The sequence below is a fragment of the Amphiprion ocellaris genome, chromosome 21, assembly GCF_022539595.1.
Source record: "Amphiprion ocellaris isolate individual 3 ecotype Okinawa chromosome 21, ASM2253959v1, whole genome shotgun sequence".
Taxonomy (NCBI): Eukaryota; Metazoa; Chordata; class Actinopteri; family Pomacentridae; genus Amphiprion; species Amphiprion ocellaris.
In genome coordinates, this window is record NC_072786.1 from 11,466,868 (window position 1) to 11,491,720 (window position 24,853).

General features: G+C 38.8%; 3 protein-coding genes across 6 annotated transcripts; 2 read left to right on the forward strand and 1 right to left on the reverse strand.

Annotated features, from left to right (window-relative positions):
- Positions 1 to 307: 307 nt before the first annotated feature.
- On the forward strand, positions 308 to 10,515 carry LOC111576566 (sodium-coupled monocarboxylate transporter 1-like). 2 transcript variants are annotated; one of them, XM_023282305.3, is made up of 17 exons: positions 309 to 804; positions 1,581 to 1,700; positions 1,915 to 1,980; positions 2,074 to 2,125; positions 2,202 to 2,269; positions 2,527 to 2,565; positions 2,778 to 2,893; positions 3,250 to 3,390; positions 3,558 to 3,687; positions 5,220 to 5,308; positions 5,837 to 5,946; positions 6,053 to 6,120; positions 6,309 to 6,395; positions 7,994 to 8,205; positions 8,409 to 8,512; positions 8,612 to 8,700; positions 8,774 to 10,515. In XM_023282305.3, exons 1-17 carry the CDS (start codon positions 580 to 582, stop codon positions 8,852 to 8,854), a joined length of 1,797 nt encoding a protein of 598 aa, XP_023138073.2. In that variant the 5' UTR covers positions 309 to 579; the 3' UTR covers positions 8,855 to 10,515. The 2 variants fall into 2 exon arrangements, 1 of the variants encoding a protein (XP_023138073.2); XR_008600268.1 differs by lacking the exon at positions 8,409 to 8,512 and having other exon boundaries at positions 308 to 804.
- Positions 10,328 to 12,447, reverse strand: lyrm5a (LYR motif containing 5a). Of its 2 annotated transcripts, none has more exons than XM_023282306.3 (3): positions 12,304 to 12,447; positions 12,076 to 12,149; positions 10,328 to 11,998 (listed from the first exon to the last, which is right to left on the reverse strand). In XM_023282306.3, the coding sequence occupies exons 2-3, from the start codon at positions 12,118 to 12,120 to the stop codon at positions 11,786 to 11,788; spliced, it is 258 nt and encodes an 85-aa protein (XP_023138074.1). In that variant the 5' UTR covers positions 12,121 to 12,149; positions 12,304 to 12,447; the 3' UTR covers positions 10,328 to 11,785. The 2 variants fall into 2 exon arrangements, with proteins under 2 accessions (XP_023138074.1, XP_035809654.1); XM_035953761.2 differs by having other exon boundaries at positions 12,076 to 12,146; positions 12,304 to 12,395.
- Positions 12,448 to 12,451: 4 nt separating this feature from the next.
- Positions 12,452 to 23,883, forward strand: dnai7 (dynein axonemal intermediate chain 7). 2 transcript variants are annotated; one of them, XM_055006773.1, is made up of 17 exons: positions 12,461 to 12,510; positions 12,797 to 12,814; positions 13,074 to 13,158; positions 13,305 to 13,393; positions 14,003 to 14,107; positions 14,391 to 14,528; positions 14,676 to 14,810; positions 14,906 to 15,009; positions 16,287 to 16,445; positions 16,531 to 16,678; positions 16,752 to 16,842; positions 17,415 to 17,578; positions 17,660 to 17,819; positions 17,943 to 18,157; positions 19,837 to 19,995; positions 21,803 to 21,916; positions 22,766 to 23,883. In XM_055006773.1, exons 1-17 carry the CDS (start codon positions 12,508 to 12,510, stop codon positions 23,039 to 23,041), a joined length of 2,163 nt encoding a protein of 720 aa, XP_054862748.1. In that variant the 5' UTR covers positions 12,461 to 12,507; the 3' UTR covers positions 23,042 to 23,883. The 2 variants fall into 2 exon arrangements, with proteins under 2 accessions (XP_054862749.1, XP_054862748.1); XM_055006774.1 differs by lacking the exon at positions 12,797 to 12,814 and having other exon boundaries at positions 12,452 to 12,510.
- Positions 23,884 to 24,853: the final 970 nt, after the last annotated feature.

Genomic DNA, 24,853 nt, shown 5'->3' on the forward strand with positions numbered 1-24,853 from the left:
AAACAGAAAATATTGTATTAATATAATAATATAATTATCAAAATCTAAAATAAAATTATTTACAAAATTATTTACCGATTTTTCTGCATAATAAACACTCAAATTATGTGTGCAACCAGTCCTGTGAAAACATATGTGAGATTACTTATTGTGTTATTGGCGTGATTCTTTCAAACATTAACCTAAACCCAATGACGTACGGACACTGATGGAAAAATACTGATTGAATCATTGGGACTTTGTCTGTTGCAATGGCTGATTAAAATTTGTCTTTGGGCAGTTCTTCAGCCAAACCAATCCAAACTGGTTTGTCTTAACAGCTATGTCCAGAGACAGGATGATCTTTACTTACTGGCATCTATAAAGGAGCAGCACTCTGAGACAAGCTGCTCTTCTCTTGTCTAGCTCTTGTAGCTGTGAGGTTTACGCTTAGAATCTGTTAAAATAAAATGTTGATCTAAATACTCTGAACTGATCTCTTAGAGAGTTTATTTTCCTGCAGTTTAGTGTGAAAAGGTTGGTGTTCCAGGATTTCCAGTGAGTCAAGGAGGACTGATTGCACATTTTTGCTGTATTAAAATGCCAGGGGAAGTTGGATCCTTCGCTGTGGCCGACTATTTGGTGTTTGGTGGGATGCTGGTTCTGTCTGCTGCCATCGGTGTTTATAAAGGATGGACCAGCAGGGACCAAAGTGGTTCCAGACATTTCCTAACTGGGAACAGGAAACTGACGGCTCTGCCTGTTTCTACATCCCTCATCACCACCTTCATGACATCCGTCACGCTGCTCACCAACCCAGTGGAGGTATGACAGCAGTAGCTGCTCCTTATAATGGAGGTTTAAGTCTTTTTTTACTGCAGATTCCCTTGTTGCTGGATTGTTTTTTGTTAATGCACATGTTAATATTCATTCAGAAATCACACCACAGGGAAACTACTTGAAGACATTTGTGTGTCTTTCAGTTTCAGAGCATTATTTCTTATATTACATGCAGATGTTTTTCAAAGGGGCTACTCCAGAGAGCAAAATCTGGATGTAAAATGAAGAAATTATGCTACCAAACTGAAAGACTATGCTTCTGAATAAAGATAGCAATGTAGATCCATAATCCACACAAAGTGGAAAACCTCTGAATTTCTTAAAGGTGATGAACTCTTTCAGTTGTACTGTAGACAAAACTCAGAAAGTTTGCTGTTTGAGAAAACTGAAGTGGAAATAAAATAACAGGTAGTTAAGTCAAGAAAAAATTTAAGAAAAAAAAATAGACATGCTCTTTCATGTAAAATAAATGTATGTGAAAATTATTCTGTTTTTTAATGAGATGGTTATTTTTCTCATATTTTCCTTTTTTGCCACTTGAGCAACCACAATATTACTGCTTTTATGTTTTTCCCCCTCATTTTTTTTGTTGTGTTCATGGTGTACAAACGTCTACCAGTGTGACTGCCGTTGTAAAGAAAGCCTTGTGTTTGTGTGTCATTGTTCATCATTACTGATTGTCTTTTTGTGTGTTTTTTTTTTTTTTTTTACTTTTTGTCTGCCAGTTTTATTAGGAAATCTAAATAAATTCTCTCGTGTAGGTGTACAATTACGGAGGCATCTTTGTACTCCTGTGTTTCTCCTACACTGTGGCCATATTTGTATCATCTGAGATCTTTATGCCATTCTTCTATAGGCTGGGCTTCACAAGCATCTATGAGGTGAGTCACACTGTATCTGATAAATGACAAATTACATAATTGTAAGAGTACATTGCGAAATTGTTTGCTTATTTAAACTGAGTTCTCACTCAACATTTTCCCTTAGAAAAAGAGAGAAGAGGAGCAGTCGCAGCTGCAGTTTCCACAGGGTCTAATTGTTGGTTCCTTTGCATTTAATAATCAGTAACTTCTCTCTGTTTTGTCTCTTGCCAAGTATCTGGAGCTGCGTTTCAACAGAACAATCCGCCTGCTGGGAATTCTGCTCTTCATGCTTCAAACAGTGAGTAAGAAACCACAAAGCTGTCACTTGAGGGTGTTTGTCTTTTATTTGTGTTAATTAAATGTATATATATGCATATGTATTTTGTCACAGATGCTCTTCAATGGATTGATCATTTATGCTCCAGCTCTTGCTTTAAACCAAGGTATGTTGTATTCCGTCGCAGCAGTGAGTGACATCCACAGTTCACATCAGTCTTCTTTTTTGCTCTCTGCTTACAGGTGCTGGTGTGGATCTGTGGGGTGGAATTATTTCTACAGCCATCATTTGTACTATTTACTGCACATTGGTTAGTAAAAGACAAACCTGTACATGTTCATTTAACATACTTTCAAAAGTATTAGAAATTGAGTTCTTTCCAGGGTTAACTGAAAGTGTTTGACTAATTTCTTATGCCATTTTAAATCATCAGGGTCTTTCAGCTAGACCAACCAATTTTTAATCATGCATTATGGACATCTAAAATAGTACTTGGGAAATCTTAGACTTTCTGAGATAAAATTTGAAGAAAATTGCCCACATTCTTGTGTTTTTCCATTATTGCAGGGTGGGATGAAGGCGGTAGTGTGGACTTGTGTGCTCCAGGTAGGAGGTCTGGATTTGCTGTTATCATACAGCAGATTCTTTAAATTGTTGTAATTTTATGTAAATCACAACCACATTTAATTAATTCAGTGGAGCAGTGCAGCATCTATGTGAAATAGCAACAAATCTGTGTAATTAATTCCAAAAGTAGGAACTAAAATAGAGCAGATCTGGCAACACAAACCAAATACAGCCTTCACTGTGTCTGCTAGATTGGAGTGATGCTTGCAGGCAACCTGTCTGTTATAATCAAGGCTGTGATGCTACAAGGAGGAGTCAGCACTGTCTTGTCAGATGCCCAGGAAGGAGGAAGAATGAACTTTTGGGAGTGAGTATGAGATGAAAAAGTCTGTGCAGTTATCCAGGTCATGGCAGCCCTGAGTGCCTCAGTCGAAGTCAACTGGACTTTTCTGCTTGGTTCTTGAAGACATTTGACATCTTGTCCACTGCAGACCAGGAACACCCCACAAGAGCTGCAGTTTTGGAGATGCTCTGACCCAGTGGTCTAGCCATGATGAAGAGAAAATCAGTGTTATTCACTTCACCTGTCAGTGGTCATAATGCTATTATGCCCGATCAGTGTTTACAGTCATGTCAAAAAGTCCAGTTGACTTCTACTGAAGCTTTTAGAAAACAGAAACAGAATATCAATTTGAAAATCATCCTGTTAATGTGGTTCTCCAGCTTTGATCCAAACCCTCTGAGGAGACACACTTTTTGGACCCTCACTATTGGAGGGGTGGCTGGCTGGAGCGGCGTCTACGGGACCAGCCAGGCTCAGGTTCAGACGTACATCTCCTGCAAGAGCGTCACTCATGCCAGAGTGTGAGTCACATTTTGACTGAGTGGGATTTAGACCAAAGCAACTCTTCACACATTTGACAGATTCATAGGAAAGGTTGTGATAAATGTTTATTCTGTTTGCTATGCTACACTTTTATATAGTTGTGTTCATGTATTCCACCTGGTTGTATTGTATTGTTGTTTTCCAGTGCCATGTACATCAACCTGTTGGGCCTGATGTGCATCATGCTATCCTCAGTGTTTGCTGGATTTTGCCTTTATTCAATCTATAAGAACTGTGATCCGCTCACCGCGGGACTGGTTTCTGCCTCTGACCAGGTAGCACACACAGAAAGTGACTGTGGATGTGCTTCTCTGATGTAAAATTAAGAGCTTACAGATTTATATGGAACTCCGTGCAACTGAGTTTCGCTTTCATTACAGAGATTCAAATGCAACATTGTTTTTCAATACTTGGAATATTAGTGTGAACGTAACATGAAAGTGCCATCCTTCCACTGGTCCCAAGCAGCTACAACACGTTTTCTCACTGAAGTTAAATATTTATTTACAATAAATGGTGGAAACAAAGGATGTGGTTTCAACAAAACAAAGGTAATGTGTAACTCTAATCCCGAGTGAGCCAAACCAAAAATAAGAAACCAAAACCCCACTAATCTGTTAACCAAGACTAACCTACCGAAACGAAAATTGGCAACTGAAAAACACAGAATTGCCTCCCTGTCCTTATGAAAACAGGAGAAAACAGTTTAACACAAAAGTGGCGGCTCACTCCTATAATACTATATTCTCCAAATCACAGACCACTAAGAAACGAAGTGTGCTGATGTGTGCCAGTTGGAAGCACAGACTGTATATACAGTCTATGGTTGGAAGCAGGGTAGGATGGATTGCCATCCCCTCTGACCCTTCGACCCAGACACGACATCATTCCCGCCTTTATATTGCGGCCTTCCTGGTAGCCCCAACCAATCCGACACTGACCCGTCCTTCCGGCGAACCAATCCTGTCGGTGGTGCGGTGCAGCCCGATTTGCATATTTGATGGAAAATATAAAAGAAACACATAGAACACAGGCAAAACACAATACACGACTGCAGTCTTAACAATTAGCTTTTATTTTTGATGACAGAATCAATCCTTCTTCATCTCCCCAACACCTTTGCACTCATACAGCCCCATATCATTACACTCCCACCTCCGTGCTTCACTATAGGGACTATGAAGTCATTATCATCTACCAGCTCTGTCTCTTTCATGCAAATGTACTCATAGCCAGGTTCAGATACCCTGGTTGACTTACTGAGTTGATAACCACCTTACATGGAACTGCTTCTGTAAAACTGTTGTTGGGTTAAAATAGCTTGGATATGTAGAACCTGCTTTGTACTACAGGCCTATGGAAAACTTCACAATGGGCCCTATCAGAGCTGAAATTGATACGTTTCATATAAGTGACCAATAAGTGTTCTCCAGACATTCCTCAGCATGTTTTTGTTTAGCAAAGTTAGTTTTTTCAATTTTGTGCTAAAGAGCAAGAGTGTTTTTCTGTCTGTTCTCCCACACATTTTTTTTTCTACTGACGCTGTGCAAAATCTGATACCAACTTGAAGATAAACAGCCTCTGGTTCCAAAATTGAGAAAGTTCTGGTGTTCACAGCTCATTTTACAACCATGTCCATGCAGTTAGACTAACTAGAAATCACAGCTACACTCAGTTTTCATTCGGTGATCACGGGTGGATTCACTTTTATTCCATTAAGGTTCTACTTTGGGGCCTGTATTTGCAATGTAGTATTTCTACTGTCTACCATAAACATTAATCTCTAATCCTTTTTTTTTTCCAATAGATGATGCCCTATTTGGTGATGGACATTATGAAAGGCTACCCAGGCCTTCCTGGACTGTATTTTGCAGGAGTGTATAGCGGCACTCTAAGGTTAATACTCACCATTTCTTACATTTTCACTCGACAGGTTCAACACATGCAATTGATATTTTAAGCTTTGCCATTTCGTGTTCATGAGTGAAATATCAGAATATCGTTTCCTGATTCCATTTACCATCTATACACCACTCAGTCCTCATTAAGGTAGCAGGGGGTGCTGGAGTCTATCCCAGCTGACTTGGGGTGAAGGTCGCCAGTCTGTCACAGGGCTACATATACAGACGAACAATTACACTCACACTACCACCTACGGGCAATTTAGAATAATCAATTAACCTCAGCATGTTTTTGGACTGTGGGAGGAAGCCGGAGTACCCAGAGAAAACCCACACATGCACAGGGAGAACATGCAAACTCCATGCAGAAAGATCCTGGGAAGGCCGGGACGTGAACCAGGGATCTTCTCGCTGCAAGGCGAAAGTGCTAACCACTACGCCTCTGTGCAGCCCCATTTATCATCTAGCACCTTAAAGTATTATATCATATATTTAACTATTTTTGCTGTTATTTCACCCCCAGCACAGTTTCATGCACCATCAATTCTCTGACTGCAGTGACTCTGGTGGATCTGATCAAACCGTACACAACTCTGTCTACGAAACATCTGTCCATCCTGTCCAAAGGGCTGAGTAAGTGGCTTATCCTTGTTTATTGTATATGCTGCATGAATAATTTTTATGTGCTGATATTTGAGAATTCTGCTAACTACATTTTCTTGGATTAAAATCTCTGCAGGTTTGTTTTATGGGCTTTTATTCATTGGCATGGCTGGACTGGCATCTCTAATGGGAGGGATGATGGAGGTAGAGTAGATCTGTTAAACAGTGAACAATTCGCTGGCCAACAAACATAGCAACAATGCATTTATTGTAACTCTGGGAAAGAAACTTTGTTCATATGGGATACAAATCTATTTCTTACATATATAGAAAAGATCATCATCTGCGTAAGATGTTTTTTTGATACTGAACTTGTGTATTCCTTTACACAGGCAGTTGTTATCGTCTCTGGGATCATTCAAGGTCCTATGTTTGGTGTGTTTACTTTGGGTGTCCTCTGCCCATTTGTCAACTCCAAAGTAAGTCCATTCTCCTAATCTTGTACTAAATATGACCTCATTCAGTTACTCAACAAAGAAATGGACCTGCTAAGTATGGCAAAGTTATTCATTCGCTCAGAAGCAAATGAATGATACTTTGCCATACTTGCTTACTTTTGGCTGTTTGCTGATCATTTAATGGCTAAAATGTCAATGTCTTCAGAATAGTCTTCACTAGGATATGGATCATTCCATCAGGTGCTTTTTGTTCACACATTTCTCATTTGCTGTTGACTTCAGTCTTGAAGGCCAAGTTGATTCCCAGTGGAGCACAAAGCAAGAAAATCAACAGTCTCTACAGTGTTCATAAGAATAAATTTACCACTAAAGTCTTGCAAACATAATCAGATTACCATCAAATATATGTCAAGCCATGATAATTTCCCACTAGAAAAGTCCTAAAATTCCAACCAAGCTATGTATTTGGCCTTTGTTGTATTATCCAAAAGACCTAACTCAGGGATAATTCCCAAAGAAATTACACAGAACTACACAATAAGTCTTCTCCAAAGCAGGGTTTATGTCTACAAAGCAGGATCCAAAAATGTACAATACATCAAAGTTTCTTTCTTTTTTGGAGAATCATTTTGAGACTAGAGAACTCTGTTCTACTTTGATCAAGCTGTCTACCAGTAGATTTGTTTTGTCGTAAAACTTCTCATAGCAGCTTAATCAGTTAGGAAAGTTTAACAAAAATATATAATTTTTTTCATTTTTGTGATCAAATAATTGATTAAAAGCATTTGACGTGTTTTCTATTATTGTGACATGCAGCTATATATGGTTCAAACATATCACTAGTTGCCTTTTGCTTTATAAATTTTTTTTGTTAATCTAAGCTCAAGTATGGGACTTTCATATTTCAACTCACACACAATCAGAGATTATTTGAGCTACTTCTCTAATATTGCAGATTCTGAATCAATGAAATGATGACAAGTAACAGCGAACATTTCAGGCTTTTATGTTTAACAGTTGCTGAGACGTTGTTTATGCATGGACTCAAATTGCCATATGCCAAAAAAAAACAAACTCTTGGAAACATTTGCTAAATCACGCCTAATTTTCACAAAAATTGTAATGACTCATAGGCAAATAAATATCTGCTTTTTTTTAATTGTAGATAGCAACAATTTTCCAATTTTCCATCCAATTCCAATCCAGCTTTATTTGTCTAGCACTTTAAAGAACCACAGATTGAACCAAAGTGCTGTACATCCAGAACAAGAAAAATAAAATCAGAAATACACAACATAATCACTAAAATCAAATAAAATACAAAAATACACAATAAAAGCACTAGAAACAAATAAAATCAGAGATACACAATAAAGGCATTCAAAAACAAAATCAATTTTGTTGTAAATATCAGTAATTTTGGCACCTTATTTCTTCAACCAGCATGATTTACACGCTCTTTTGTACATTGGTTATTCCTTATTTCTCTTGAATGTAACATGTGTGAGCCACTGGATACCTTGAATTTTCACAAGGGAATGAATAAAGCATCCGTCCGTCTGTCCGTCCATCTGAGTTTTCTGGTATTTAATGTATTTGTTGTGTGTATTTTCCCACAGGGAGTCGTGTCAGGCCTTGTTTCTGGGGTTTTGGCGTCGCTGTGTGTGTGCCTCGGGGCTCTCTTTTCCCCTCCCACCCCAGAAATGACCCGTCCTCTGCCACTGACCACCGCCGGCTGTAACTTCACCACCAGCCCCAACTGGACTTCCACTGCTCCGCCAACACAACCGACCCTATTTGCCACAACTGTGTCGCACAACAGCAGTGACATGTAAGCAAGTATCTGGCGGTGGTGTTAGAGCAAGTGTAAAACCAGATGGGACGACCAAATCTGAAGAAATAAGGGCACTGTTTACTCAAAATACTGCAAATTAAGGCCCATTCAAAACTGTTTCAGATGTGCTCAGAGTCATATTTTGCAAAATAGCTAAAGCCTATGATGTAATCACACGCACTGTTTCCTTTAACCACCAGTCATCAGCTTGCAGAAGGTTGGCAGTCTATTTCCTACCTTTACTTTGGTATTGTTGGAACTCTAGCATGTTTGATTGTGGGAGTGATAGTCAGCCTCCTGACAGGTAAATAAGCATCCCTTGCCCCAATTGTTCACCCCTACTGTGTATGCAAACTAGATCTCATTCCCTTTTTGTTGTTTTCTCTTCCACTGAATGCTACAGGAGGCTGGAATGAGACGGTGGACCCGAAGCTGACTTTCATGAAAGAAGACGCACTTACTTATCAACTGTACAAGTTTCTCAAAGACAGCGTGAGTGCAGTTGTAATGAAAAGGCATCAAAAGGCTCCTAACCACTGCTGACTTCTGCCTTTTTCTTCCCCAGATCACCAGAAAAAGAAGCAAGTGTGACCAGAAAAAGGACACAAAGACTGAGTTCTGCTTAGACAGCAAATCAGGCACATGAAATGTAGCAGTTTGTTGCAAAATGTCTGCTTTTTATGGTCCTGTTTGGCATATCTGTGGTATTTGAATGTAGCATTTTGTCTACGTCAAAGATATTTTCTCTCTCTTCTGAAATGGCTTGCATTCTGTTTAATTAGTATCTAGAGCGTGTGAGAGTGAAGTTCTGTGGCCAGGAGAACAATATGTGCGCTTTGTTCAGGTTATGTTTCAACCTGAAACTGGGAAACAGAAGCACTGAAAAACTGCAGGTGAATAGAGCCAGATCTAATCATTAAGCTCCCCTAGTTAGTTTTTTTTTTTTTACCACAAGACTGTTCTTTTGTTTGTCTTTAAAAAAAATTACAAGTTTTTAAAAAATGTTGCGCATTAATCTGCAGAGAAGGTGATATATGTCTAAATATGCCCTCATTTGTGTTCATTTCCAGCTCAGAAATCTAAACACTGGATAAAAAAAAAAAGCTTGTTTGTTTTTTTATATTAGAGAGCAATTTTTGCACAGAGGGAGTTTGGGATAGCTCTTCTCATCCGTCCAAAATTCTGAAAATACTGTCAACGGCCAGCAAATAAAAGCATTTTTCATCATGTTTTTAGAAATATGTTCTATAAATCAGATTGTGAAGGATATATGAACAGATTTCTCTGTGAAAACCTTGAAAAAGCAAAGATAAGAATAAATCTTAAAAGTCTGCTGTATGGAAATACTATGAAAGCGGCAATTTCTGGCTCATTATAAGAAAAAGCTCATTAAAAAACAACGAAATTAAAAGGTTTCATATAAATTCTACACATTTTTTAAAATTGGAAACCTCTATTTAAACTAATAGATGCCACTATGAAACTTTCCCACCTAAGCACTTAGATTAAGATAAGATAAGATAAGATAAAGTTCTTTATTTCTCCCCACTCCAGGGGAAATTTACATTGTTACAGCAGCTTTATTTACAATATATACAAGGGTGGCAAAATTTTTTAACAGAAAAAATAAAAATAAAGTTTAAAAGTGCAGAGATGTGCAGTGCAAGAATGTCAGTGCAAAATTAAGACAATTATTGGTTAAATTACATGTTTAAGTTTTATGTTTATATATAAAAATGATCTATTACATCATTAAATATGCACTGATTTGCATAAATGTGCACGAGTCAAAATCTAGTGTAACGGACAATTAAAGGTGCATTTTACACGTTTTCTTTTAATTTGTCATTGTGGAGGAAAGAGATGGAGAATATTTTTGCCTGTAGTGTCTTGCTTATTAATTATTAAGTCGTACTTTCAAAAACTGCTCTTTAGTTAAGAGTGATTGTAATGATAGCATCACTTTCACAAAAATATCTGCAATGTGCTTCTGACAGAACAAAGCTCCATCACCACATCAAGAGTACAGAAAAATAATTGCAAGTACTTGTGTATAGTTGATTGATTAAAAATGCATGGACCAGTTAAGTGTAAAATCAAAAAGTACAAAAAAATGCAGCAGGTTTGATATTGGTTATTTATTATGGCACAAGGCTTCACAGTTTTTTTTAAAAAATGTACATTTTTGTAACACTTGTTTTTTTGTGTAATAGTGCATTGAAACATAGTCGTGTACATTCACTTTTCAAGAAATTTGACCATGTATTCACAAATGTATACACTCAAATAAATTCCATAACACAAATGTTTCAGTGTACATGATTCAGGATGTTTTTTTTTACATCCCTCCAGTTTAATACAGACCATGCAGCTGTCTGTGTTCACTCTGAATCCTTATAACAATCCAACCGTCCACTGGATTAACTGAGCCGAGGGTTGAAATATGAAGCAAGTTTCACGATTATCAACTTTCTTTGTTAACTCAGGTTTTCTTTATCAGTCTCTGTTCATGGTCCCACAAAAGGGGACCTCTGATGTGTCTTTTGACTCAAAATGGACTGATGTTGTGCGCCTACCTCAGTCAAAAGCAACAGGTTGTTACAATGGAGACCTAGTACGATTATATTATCCATTCCAAGGACTGTTGCTGCAAATAAGGCAAGTATAATGCTGGTAGAAAACAGTTCATATATTTATTTTACCATTAAGTGCACTCTCAATGTAGCTGCTCATTTCTAATATGACAGGTACACATTAGAGTTCTTAAAGCTCACAAACTTCAGAATCAAGAAGCGCATTTAGTCTCATAATGAAGGATACGTGACTTATCAGTTTTCTAATCTGTGTTGTATCAGCTGCATTACCAGAAGGTTAAAACAGACTTGGCAGCAAAACATACGCAACATATTTGTGCATTTTATCCACCACCGACTGAAGGAATGTAGGTTTCCATAGCAACAGCTTGCACGGCTGCAACTGCATGGCTTTGTTCAGTGGCATCACTAACTTACAGCTCAACAGGGTTGCAGATATAATGTATTCCCTGAGCTGATAATCAATATTGCTCATTGAGAGTATGGTCAGGAAAAAGAATTGGTGAAAGGTGGTGCTGCAACACAACCTCCTTGGTGAAGTTGCCATGGTGATCTTGCCAGCTGTAAATGATAGCCACCTTTGTGACACTGACAACTCAGCATACAGACTCATCCATCTCACTTAATAGGACACCCCTCTGATGAAATGTTCACGAGTACAACACTTTAAATCTGCCAAACTAGACCATTTGTGGCAGAAAATCTAACAAACTAGCATATTACAGTATTTGGGATTTGAAATACTGGTCTTGAAGTTCATTCTTTTGGTATAAAAATACAAAGCCCTTTCTGTAATTGCTATTCCAATAACAGTCAGAGATGAGTTTTCCATCTCACCTGTGAGGCAGAAGAGCAGCTGTTGAGATTTCTGCAAGTGGTATGTAAGTGAAGGGCTGAGTAACTATACATTACTGACACACAGAGTGCACTATGGTTAACTGTTTCCTTTGTATTTCATTGAGATGATCTGAAGCTGTGTGTGGTTATTCTTCAGGCTCATAATATCTCTTCTTTATGGCCCTGTACTTCCTGAGGAAATAGAGAGCCTCCAGTTCCTTGATAACAAATTCTCCTCGGGCCACCAGCTTCTTGATCTGCTCAGGATCCGTCACGTCTTTGTTCTTCATGAAGGCTGACTTCAGACGCTCCCTGAAATAGACGGATCCCTTCGGGTACTCACGACCGAGATACAGCAGCTGGTTGGGAGACGAGAAGCACGCTAAAAACTCTGCAAAACCACCGAAACTGGTGTGTTTCTGACGAGTTAACTTACATTTTTGTACAGCCTGATAACCTCACCCTTTAAAGGGTTGGCCATGTCAGAAATAAAGGCTCGTTTTTGCACTTCTGAAACGAAAACAAAGCGTGAGAGGGGAAACAGATGCTGGTTATGACAACAGAATAAGCCAACTGCTAAATAGCAAGCATTTACTACCTCATATTTATCACAAATCTGTACTAACAGTCACACTACTTTAAATTACATTGAAATAATACTTACGCAGGTTATTTTGTTGGTGGTTTAACTTAAATAGCACGACAATAAAGAGTTATCTCCTTTCTGTTTGTCCTCTGAATAGAGGATAGATCACTTGCACATATTGCCGTAAGTCGATCCGTTATGTCGCAAACAAAACAGACAAGTACGCATGCGCAATGGTTTCTATCGTTACCCAGACGCTTGAAAGTTTGTTTTAGCGTTAACATGGTGAGTTTCTGCCATTTTCTTCCAATAAGCCACCTTTAACCGTATTATATTAATCAAAAATTTAAATGTAACTAACTATATATAGAAAATTAGTTTCTAAACTTGTGAAGTGAGGTTAAAAATTAATTTTAGGATAGAAGCAGACACCGCCCTGCAGTTAGCTACCTTGCTTTCAAGTTAGCAGTAGCAACTGTTAATTTTAGCTCTTTCTTTTTCTTTCTGAATCTGTGTTTTCAAGCATGCCACTCTGTAACTTTCTCTCTGTGTTTTCTCCTGTGAATGACAGCCACTCAAGAACAGCAAGGTATGAGCAAAAGGCAGTCAGCACATTCCCTCTCTGATACTTAGAACCATAGATAAGCTGAATATACATGCAGGATGACAAATATTTTACTATATCACCTTCCAGACGAGCCTTTATTCTAATTGTCATGATCATATGATCATATTGGAGTAAACTGTCACTGCACCTTCTCCTCAGCAGTGAACTCATTTCTAAGTACAGATTGAACAATGACTTGTCATTTTTAAATGCTCACTTGTGATGTTTCGACGGCTTGAAGTCGTCCAAAAAGGGCCGAAAGCTGACCAAGGCTCAGAAGGCAAAGCTGCAGCAAGAGGAGGAGGAGCGGAGGCTGCGAGAGGAAGGTAATCCAGATATTTGACTCTGTTGATTTCAACTTTAAGCAGCAAAATTAGGCACTGCTTATTAGTAAGCAACATCAGTTTGTTAATCACTTTTGAGCTTCGAAATTGGTGGTGCTGTCTGTATCATGCCTGCTTTTGATTTACAGAGGAGGCCCGGCTACAGGCAGAAAGAGAAGAGCAGGAGAGACTGGAAAGGGAGAGAAAGGAGAAGGAGGTAGAAAGGTTAGAGCTAAAGGTAAGATTCTAGAGGATGTAATAAAAGAGAAACCCTGAAGGCAGTGGTTGAAGAAGTATTGTGATCCTTTACTCAAGAAAAAGTACTAATACAGATGTAAATGTCTAATTTTACCTATAAAATGTACAGCGATGCATCATATTCTATTAGATCATCATATGTTTGTAACAACTCTGTCTTTCAAGAACCATACAGCTTTAAAAGAGAAAAACATCTACTTTAATGAAAAACAGCCCCCTCTCAGCCTCGTTAGGATGCATTTGGTATATCGTAAGAAGTAGAAGTATGTTCTCAACCCATAAGGAAACACGTCATCTTTTACTTCATGAGAAAATATTCAGTCACCACATGTAAAAACACTGGACAGGAAGAGTATAAAAATGATAATCTGAAAAGTAATTAAAGCTGTTAGTAAAAAGTACAATATCTGCCTTGGAGCCATAAACCCAAATAAAACAGAAACACTCCAAGTAATTGAAATTATTACTGAAGTACTGTGCATTTTCTTAAGTACAATGTGTGTGTTTCTATAAAGAGTTTTCATGTATAGATGAGGTTTTTACATGTTTTATAGACAGTCTGTGGTTCACAGATGTGTTTTGCTGGCAGGACCAACAGCGCAGAGAGGATGAGCTGAATGAACTGCGCCATCTACTGGAGCAGAATCATACTGCAGTGACCAAATGGAAAACAGATGCTATGGAGACGGCCAAGGTGTGTTTCTGAGTTGGACAGTTTTAACAGAGAGAATCTGTCAACAAAGATCTTTTTAAGACACACATATCATTAACAGTGATGAGTTCCTCTTGGGCAAACAAAACAATAATGATTATAATGCAATACTGCTTGATTTCTACTGAAGTACATGTCAGCATGGAAAAAGACAAAGTACTGTGCTTTTGTCCCTGTTCAGACAAAATAGCAAACAAATGACATACTCAGTACAGAACTGATCAAACATTCTGATAATAACCTGCAGTGTTCGCTTTGTGTCCAGTGGGAGAGATACATGCGCTGTGATGGAGCTCCAGATCCGACAGTGCAGCAGGATATTAACACATATATCAGCTTGTGGAGAGACGATCCAGAGGTGAACATCACAGCTGTGCTCAAGCAGTGTAACCTCGCTCTGCAGGTCTGTATTGCCACTAATAAGTTAACCACTGAAAATAAAATGTAGTCTAATTTGCATAAGCTGGGGATACAAATAAATAATCAACTGTTAATAAACATAATGGCTGGTTAAAAAGAGACACACACAGCAGAAAACATTTCTCTATAGCTGGTCGATGAGCTGGAAGGTCAGCTAAAAGATGTTACAGACCCACAAGAGAACCAGAAGTACCAGGAGGCTCTCATAAACCTGCAGGAGTTAATCCACTCTAAACACCGCCTCACCACTGAGGACATCCTGAAGGTACAAGAAACACACCTATACTCGTGTTGACACATTATAAATTTGCCACTATATGAAATGTGCAATACATTTTTTGTGTGTGTCTGTGGTCACAGAGAGCCAGCTCCAACATTGACACCGAGACAGGCAACATGCAGACCGTGATCAGAGATGAAAAGGTTACAGTGTGTCTCTGGGCCAACATCAAGAAGAATCCCAGGTTTGTGTGTAAAACTGTGGCATTTTAAGAAACTGAAGAAACTCAGGAGTCTGCAGCTGAGAATTATGATGGATACGAGTTAAAGACTCCATCCATCCAGACATTAGATGTGTCTAATAGAGGCTCACAGGGGGCTAGAGACTATGCTAGCTGTGTATCACAGGGCTAACACACACACACACACACACACACACACACACACCACACACACACACACCACACACACACACCACACACACATATGGTCGATTTAGAATATCACCATTTTACCCTCTGACCCCCAAAACCATCGAGTGGGTTTTAAAGTCATGTCATCTTTAACTAATACTGGCAAAATGATTTAATTTATCAGAGACAGAAGTTGTAAAAACACAAAACAGTCATAGAATTATCAACTTTCCAATGGTTCCTGAAGTACTCATATGTGCAGTGCAGTTGCATGGGAAAACTTAACAGAATCTAAGTGTAAAATTGTGGTATTTAATCCAAATCGCTTCATTCTGGATGACTCATGCAAAAATGTGCAAAAATCATATTCAGTAAAAGACAAAAAAAAAAACCCAAAAAACTGCACTCCTCAGTTAAGTGACTAAACTGCAACCAACAGTTGTAACAAAAATTCAGCCACTTCTTGGCTGAACCAGGGTTTACACAGAACCAATAGGAAAAAAGTATGGAAACAATTTAGTAGAGTTACCCCCTTTTTCCAGTGTTTGCAACAACTGTGGATGCTTGGAAGAAATGTCATACATGTTGATTCTATTTTTCTTTTGTAAAATAAATAAATTAAACTTTAATTTCTTTCTCTTTTTTTTAGCTAAGTAGAAGTAGGTTTTATGATAGATAGATAGATAGATAGATAGATAGATAGATAGATAGATAGATAGATAGATAGATAGATAGATAGATAGATAGATAGATAGATAGATAGATAGATAGATAGATAGATAGATAGATAGATAGATAGATACTTTATTAATCCCGAGGGAAATTCAAGTGTTCAGCAGCTTACATACAACAACATAAATAACAAAAAGGCAGGTTAGTAACATTAACATTAAAGGTTAGTATATACTCTGAAAGTCTTGCTGTACAATACTATGAAAAAAACGCTTCTAATTTTAAAATCTATACAATACTAAATGAAATTAAAATGCAATATATAGTATTTACACATTTCAAGGCACGGTGATTTAAAGTGAATTTGAGTGATTTAAAGTGACTAAAGTGGAACACTTGGACAAAACCCACACGCTGTTTCTAACTGCTCCACTCAGGTTTAAAGGTTTAAACTTCGAGGAGGTCGGCTTTGGATTTGAGATTCCCAAGCAGCTGGCGGTGAGCGACGTTGCTGTTCGAATCCTCCACACACACTACGACCACCTGTCCATGCTGGCCAGGATGACTCACCTGAGGATACAAACGGCCAGTCGCAGGTTTAACAGTCTTGTTTCAAACTGAAGCTACTTTTACACCATGATCTGTGTTCTAATGTTCTTGTCTTTCTTTGTCTGATCTCAGGTCTCTTGCAGGGGGAGCGGAAACTCCAGAAGACTTAGCTGAGCAGGTGGAGACTAAAGAAAACAGGGAGGTGGAGGAAGACAGCGACCCTCAGTCGCAGAGAGTGGAGGAGGAGGTTCAGTCCATCCAAGGGTTGGAAGGAAGGAAGGTAAGAATCAAAGTTCCTGGTAAGGTGTCCTATAATCTGTGTGATGTTTTCATTCTTATTGTGTATCTTACAGAGTGCAACCAGTCTGCAGTCAAGAAAAGACAGTCCACTGCCTGAAGAAGTCCAACAAAGCAACATACAAACGCAGATGGAGGCACTTGAAGGTAAGATGTCCAACTTCCAACTAAAAGCAGCTCCACAGATGAAATTTAAACAAACAGTATAACAACTAAACTGATCCTTCATATGTCTTCTCATATGAAGACTTGCTCATATCAACAATTGCTGTAAAAGTAGGGGTAAATCAGTTTTCCACAGACAATGATTCTTCTTTTATATTGCCCAAAAAAAGAGTCCTGAGTTCTCTCTATTTCTAGGAAGAATTGTACTGTTTCCATAGAAGTGCAGAACTTTATATTGTAATGAAAAAAACAGAAAATGCTCGAGGTTCAGAGGAGTTACCCTAAAGGGGATGTCTTTGGCTGCTTGGAAGAAGCTGGAACACCTGGAGAAATCCATGCAGGGACATGGAAAACATGCAAACTCCTCACAGACTTTGGTGTAAATCAGTTTCCCAAAGACAAAAATCCTTCTTATATTCTGTACTAAAGACATTTTTGAGTTCCGTCTACTTCCAAAGAGTTGCAGGAGTTTATATTGCAGTGAAAAAACCTGCAGATAAATGAAAAAAAAGCTCTTCTTCTATCTTGAACCATTGTTTTTCCTCTCTCCTCAGCTGAAGGCGACCTGATCTGTCCCTCAGTGCAGCTCCCACTGATGAACCAGGCTGTCCATGTGGTAGATCTGATGCAGTTCACTCCTCTCGGTGGCGTCTTCTACTACGACGTGTTTCACCTCCCGCCTCAGGCTCTCCACGTCAACGGCTGGGAAATCCGACAGGTCAATAGAAAACTGGATTTTCTGCTGCTAAACTTGACCTCATACACCCTCACCTTCCATGTCTGTTGTTTTTTTTAATAGTTTCTGGACACAGGGCTACAGATGTTCCATTATCCTACAGAGAAATTTGACTTAGGCAGCAGTGACGCTCTCATCTTCCCTCCTATTGGGGCATCTGTGATGCTTCCTGACTATGTTGTGTTTTTGGAGACTCCACAAGTAGCTCGCTGGGATGCTGCAGGTAGAACAAACAGCAACACACACTGTTTTTCCCATTCAATATAAGCAAGAACCTTGAGATCTTGCCAAAAGTAGTATAAATAGCTGGAGATATAGATGAAAATGAAATTGCCTTCTCATCCAGAGAAGCAGTGGCGGATGGACGGCATCACTGATGTTTCTTATGACGAAGCCCAGGCTAAAATCTCCTTCAAGATGGACTCCTTCCAAGCCTTTGTGCTGATGCAGAAAACCTACGCCAACCTTCCCTTTCGGAGCTGGGAGCTGCGACCGCTGGGCCAAGATGCCGCCATCTTCACCATCAGTGGGGCTTTGATCGACCTCAGCATCACTATTCAGGTAGGAGACTGAAAAGTAGTGCTGCTGCAATATCAGATTTTCACTGCACGGTTATCCATTGTGCAGCCCACTGGACTAATGTACGTATGTGAATAACATGTAGGTCTACGCACACACACACACACACACACCTGCTCTCTTGCACAACATACACTACGCTTTCGTTTAAGAGCTCTACCTCATTATTTATGACATTGTGACTTTTTTTCTAAGGCCCGAGCACTTACAGTGTGTAGTACCTTACCTGAATTGCATTTTGAGGGCCTTAACATGCTCAAAAACTTTGCACAAAATTTGCACACACATCAGAGCTGGCAAACATTTTATATTTTATGGGATGCACGCATGTGTGTGGCAAAATGGCCACAAATCTACAGAATTTGGTAGGCATATGTAACATGTCAGGGCGCACAAAAAAGCCAGTGGCAGCCATACCCTAAACCAAACAGGAAGTTCACTGATTTGCATTAACTTTGAGATTTTCGCTTATTTTTGATCATTTTCAAGAGCAAACTCCTCATAGGGGGTAACTCCAAGACACCTCAAATCTGGCCAGTATATAATTAAAGATGAAAAGTTATCAAAATCTTCCACAAAAGTCCAGAGGCATCCCTGAATTTTGATGCTTCACCATGAAACAGGAAGTGCTATTTAACTACCCTGTACATGCCCCAATCTACCTCAAACTTTACGTTTGATCGGAGTCTTGCCCTGATCACATCCATATGCAAATATACACAGGCATAGCGCCACCTGCTGGTAACAGGAAATTATATTTTACACTTTGCTGTACTATTGTTAGCCAGTTGACCATATTAACCCCAATGTGGTGACATAAACCTTAAGATGTTTTTTCACTGAGAAAATGGTGACTCATTTGTCAAAGGGCATGTCTGTGGCGACGCCGCAAATTTCAATGTCTCGCCATGACTACTGAAGTGTTTATATCTCTGCTGCACATGATCATATCTGGCCCAAATTTCATGTGCTGGACAAGAGTCCAGGTCTGAAGACATCCACACTCAAAAAAATGTGTCATAGCACCACCTATTGATAACAGGAAGTTACAGGAATTATATTTGCATGTACTGTTGCTAGAAACTTGTGAAATTCATCTTTGTTGTGTGTTTTGCCTGTTTTTCTGCAACTAACTAACAGTCAAAATACATATATAGGTATATAAGGTGGAGAGTCTGTCACCATGTTTGTACTGCATGTTGCTCCTGTTGTTGAATTATTCATGATATTAGTAACTTGGCTTCAATATACACACTTCCGTTCAAAAGTTTAGGCTCACCCAGACAATTTCATGTTTTCCATGAAAACTCACAATTTTATCCATGTGCTAACATAATTGCACAAGGGTTTTCTAATCATCAATTAGCCCTTAAACACCATTAGCTAACACAACGTAGAATTAGAACACAGGAGTGATGGTTGCTGGAAATGTTCCTCATTACCCCTATGTAGATATTCCATTAAATATCAGCCGTTTCCAGCTAGAATAGTCATTTACCACATTAGCAATGTCCAGACTCTTAATTTAATGTTATCTTCATTGAAAAAAAGTGTTTCTTTCAAAAATAAAGACATTTCTAAGTGACCCCAAACTTTTGAACAGTAGTATAATCTTTTAAATATTGCTCGACTGTTACAGTTTTTGTCCATTTTTTTATCAGGATAATCAGTGTTTGCTGCAGTCAGAGCGAGACCAAGGCCTCTCTCGCATCATGGGAAAGTGGATGAGCATCTCCGCTCTGCAGAAAGCCATGATCAACGCTGGGGTCAACATCTTCGTCAATGAGTACACAGACAAATATGTCAGCACCTGCGGCAAGGTCTGAACCTTATACTGCCTGAATATATGAATAGAAGAACAAGACACTGAGCTGAGCCTGTATTTATATGGCTATCTGTGCTGTTTGAGCTACTGGACATGCTAATGTTAGCATACAGTGTTAATATAGTGATGTTTAACAGGTGTTCTAGTGCAGCACCACTGAGTTTTGCAGGTATGTGAGTATAAAACAACTGCAATTTTGATCTTTATTGTTCTAAGTCTACCGAGCATTTTTCGGCAATCAGTGCACTAAAAACCAAAAATATCAGTATTATTTTTCTTTCACAGATGGGTAGCAACATGTCTGTATCATATTTATCTATACAAACTGCACAGCGGATTTAAATTGAACTCCAGCTCTATCATAAGACAGGGTAGATGCTTTGTAGCACCTAATAATGCAATAAAATTTGCCCTGAACTTGATCAAGAACACAGTAAATGTCCTGACTGATACTCTAACATCAGTTTTACCGGTAATGTAGCATAAGCGTATCACTATTATTCCAAAGCAGTTGGGCACCAAACAGGGAGCTGTCACTTTAAAAGAGATTTTACTAAACAAATGAGAGGGATAGTCTGGATAGCTATTTTCCCCTTGCCATAAAAAGAAACACACATACAAAACCACACAAGACAGAACACAAACATGGCCAACAACTCGATTCCATTGTTTAAAATACGGTTATATAGAACCAAACCCATAATCGAACTCAGCAATAGCACCAAGGCCTATTAAATCAACAGAATACAAACTCACAGGCAGAAACATGAAAAACATCTCAGAGTATCTCAGCTCAGTTCAGTTTTGAGGGCTTTGTGTGAGTTGATGTGAGGTATGGGAGTGTTGGTGAGGGGATGAGATGGGTAGGAGATGCTGCAGACTTGCCTCAACCAGGTTCCAACAAATGCATCCCAGCAGCTGTCAGAGCAGCCAGACATGTGGATCCAGTCCTGCTCCTGTTTCTCATAGACCAGGAATCTTTCACACATCACAATTTGAAGCAAAGATGACCTGAAGCTGCTTTTATCTTCCTGAAATCTCCTTTTCCCAGTGCTCATTTCACTTTCTGTTGTGTCTGCTATATTGTCTTTGTGAGAAGACAGGTACATCTGCTTTATCACTCACTTCCTGCCTACTGTTTGTTCCCAGGTAGAAAGAGGGCTGTTCTGTTTCTTTCTTCTTACCACTACAATGAATTACCATTAAAGTCAGTTATTATATTTTTTTCAAACTGATCATGCAACAGCATCTTCTGGTGGTAAATCACTATGTAGGAATTCTGATTTCCAGGTCAGGCAAGCATCTGAATAGCACTAGAGACCAACTGATTGACTTTCCCCCAGTGATTCCTTTTAATTCTATGTACCAGAGACTACCAACAAAATACTGCCTCGTGGAAAGAGCCAAAATTCAGCTAAACAATGTTCAGCAACACATCATTTAAAGGGAGAAGACATAAGAATTTATAACACCTACACGACATAAATATACATAACCAGTCATAAACACTTATTACACCTGGTTGAAGTTGCATTATTCGGTTTTACTACATTTTCTTTCAGGATAAGTCCAATTTTTATTTCATTTTCAGTAAATTATTACATCATATGGTGCTACATGCTTTCCTGTATTTACCCAACACAACTTGGAGAAGCCACAAGATGAAAATGTATTCGTAAACGGATCATAAATTATTGTAAACTGAAACTATTTTTGACTCACATTTACAGCTAATACGTGTTTGCATATCACTATTTTTCAGTGCATTTTAAAGTGTTCTGTGCGGTTTCTGTCCTCTTCAGGATCCTCTAACAGAACATGCTGCCTACGAACAGATGGCCCTCTTTGCTTCTGCCTGCGCTTTCTCATGGAGCAAGTGGAATTCTAAATGTGGAGCCGAACATCTGGTCATGCAGGTAATATTACCCATACGAACACACACAGCCTATTCCCTGTTAGTAGCATTATATTAGAAAAAGTCTATTATGTACAGAAAAACGGCAAATCATCATTTAACTACTACTTTTTTTAATGGCCCAAATTGTTCAAGGCCCACATCAAATATGTGTTTTTACAAATCGTATTTTTTTCTTTTACAGTGTGTGATTGTAAAATCAAACTGTTTAACTATATTTAAATCAGCAAAAAAATATTTATATTTGAAAAAATATTTATGTATATTCAGGACTGACAAATGGCCAATGATTTTTCAACTCTAATTTTCCAGATTTGCCATTTTCTTCAGTTGCAAATAGTATCTATAATATACATGTTTACTGCAAAAAAAAGGACAAATTTGTACGTTGCGTTCACATAAAAAAAAATAGTAATTTGTTGCTTTACATCATCATTTAAACTGTTTTTTGAACATTATTGCTCCATTTTTCTGACACCATTGCTGCCAGATTTTTTTTTCAAGTGACTAGTGATAGATCTGCTGCGATCTGTTGGTCAGAGGACGGTATAAACAGCTATAAATATAAATAATGTGTGTCCTCCTGTAAAAAAAAATGAGTCACCAGCTGCATGTGGAGGCTCATTCCAACCACCTCTGCACTGGCACCAAGTCAAACAATTCAATGTTTTCAGTTTAGTGGCAGCAGGTTATACAACCACAGATATGATCATTACAGACTGAGGAGAATAAAAGGATGAGGTCACGCAACAAAAATGGTGAGATTACAGGACAGAGCTGAGATAAAACGGCAAACAGCCACTTTTAATTTCTCTTTTGGACCTTTTAAAAGTGCTCTTTCCTCTGCCAGGTGTGCGAGCACCTCGACTCCGCCCCTGTACCTGAGGACTCCTGGAGTCTTTACCTGCTGGGTGCTCAGAGAAGTCAAAAGCTGGAGATCACAGAGGAGAGTGAAGATTTTTCTCCAGACCATCATCCAAGCAGCGAGTTCCACTCCACCTTCATCCACATGTTACAGGACAGCATGAGCCCTGGTGGTGTAGCTAGAACTAGAGAATCACACCATCTGTTTGTGGACACAGTGCAGAGCCTGCTGTGTGCCACCAGACCCCTCATGTATTCCTAAATTACAAAATAAAGACATTTGAATCTAAATACACGTCAGAACACACATCTGCTATTGTAGAATTGGCTACTTTATTTGTGCAAAGATCCACGCATCGTCTTTGGGACATACAAAAGTGTATGAAGTTGAACGGTGACAACCACAGCAAGAACTTGTAGAGGAAAAACATAATTTAAAAAAACAAAAACAACCCTTTGGTGTTGAGACTGAAACGATGCAGATTTATAACTTAACAAAAATAAACATTCACATCTTCTCACTCAAAACTAGCAAACTCATAAATATAGATTTCATAAACACTTAAAAACACTTACAATGAAAGTTTTATTACCAGTGTTTATAGACTTAAAAGTTATAAAATGTCCTCTGCAACCGATGAGGAAATGAATGTAAAATCCCATTAAAAAGGCTGGCAGTCTCCAGGATCCATGAAATGTATTTAAAAAGCTGAGTGGCACAGTTGGAGCAGCTCATTAAAACAACGCATCAGTGCTATCATTCTTATATTAAGTGACATGATTAGTGCCAGCTCTGATGTCTGATCCACCCTGATTTGAACGATGATCCTGGTAGATGGTTGCCAGCCACACTTGATCTGTTAACATGATTTTAAAAAGAAAGTAGTGATGGCGAGATGAAGCTTCATGAAGCATTGAGGCTTTCCATCCAATTGTTTCACTCATGGTTCGAAGCTCCATGGTGCTTCATTTGCTCTACTGCGCCATCAACTGGACAAATAAAAGTAAAACAGGCAGAGTGCTTATAGTGACACACTGGCTTTGCTATGTGAAGCTTTGAATTGTGCTTAAATGATAATGCCAATAAACAAGTAATATACTTAACATAGTGTCTGCTTTTCCTGATAGCAGGAACAGAGGGGGAAATGGAAACAAATTGGGGAGAGATTTGAGATTTGTAGCTTGACTGCTTGATGGCTTTCTGTAAAGTGCTTAGATATTTTTAATTGTAGTAAGGGCTATATAAATAACATTTATTGTGCTTTTGCTACTTGTTGTTTTGTGATTGTGCGTGTGGTACCAGTGACAACCTGTAAAACAAAAGTAGGGACAACATTTTATTTGTTTTTATTCAAAAATATCAATTTTCCACAGTGCTGGGATTCGGGTGGCTTCTTTTTTTGGACAATATTTCTCTAGCTCCTTGGAACACAACAGACACTTCACCTTTTAAAATACCAGAAAAAGAAAAAATTAGAACAAGCGGTGTGTGGTGTTGTCACAGTAATTCATATTACACTTCACTTGTTATGTGCCTACTTTATTAGGAGAAGTCAGGTCAAAGTGTTCCCAGACAGAGGAGAATCTTCTCTTTCTGGCTGGTTCTATAAAAAAGAGTCTCAAACCGATTGAATGCAAAGATACAGCAGGTAAAAATCCAACAAATGTGAACGGGGAATCCATTGCGTTTCACTGCCCTTTATATTTTGAATTACACGTCAAACCTGCGAACCACTTCCTGAACCAGTCACGCGGTAAGACCGGCTTGCGAAGTTCAAACGTCATCATTTTGGCTCCTCCCCTAAATGAAGCAAGCCTCGATACGCGCTTCGTGGACACACCCCCTCCATTACTCGGCACACGCTTCGATTCCTCGGCACATCTCGTAACGTCACTAGTTTTTGGAGTAAAACACGGTAAGAAGATAAATACTTCTAACCAGTAGCGTTATTTTGTTGTACGTTAAGTCAGCGACTTGTGGAGAGTTGTGTTTTGTCGTATTTGAGCAGTTGGTCCGGACGCGTTAGCTAGCTAAGCGGCTAAGTTAGCTAGCGGGCTAATTAACACAGGTGGC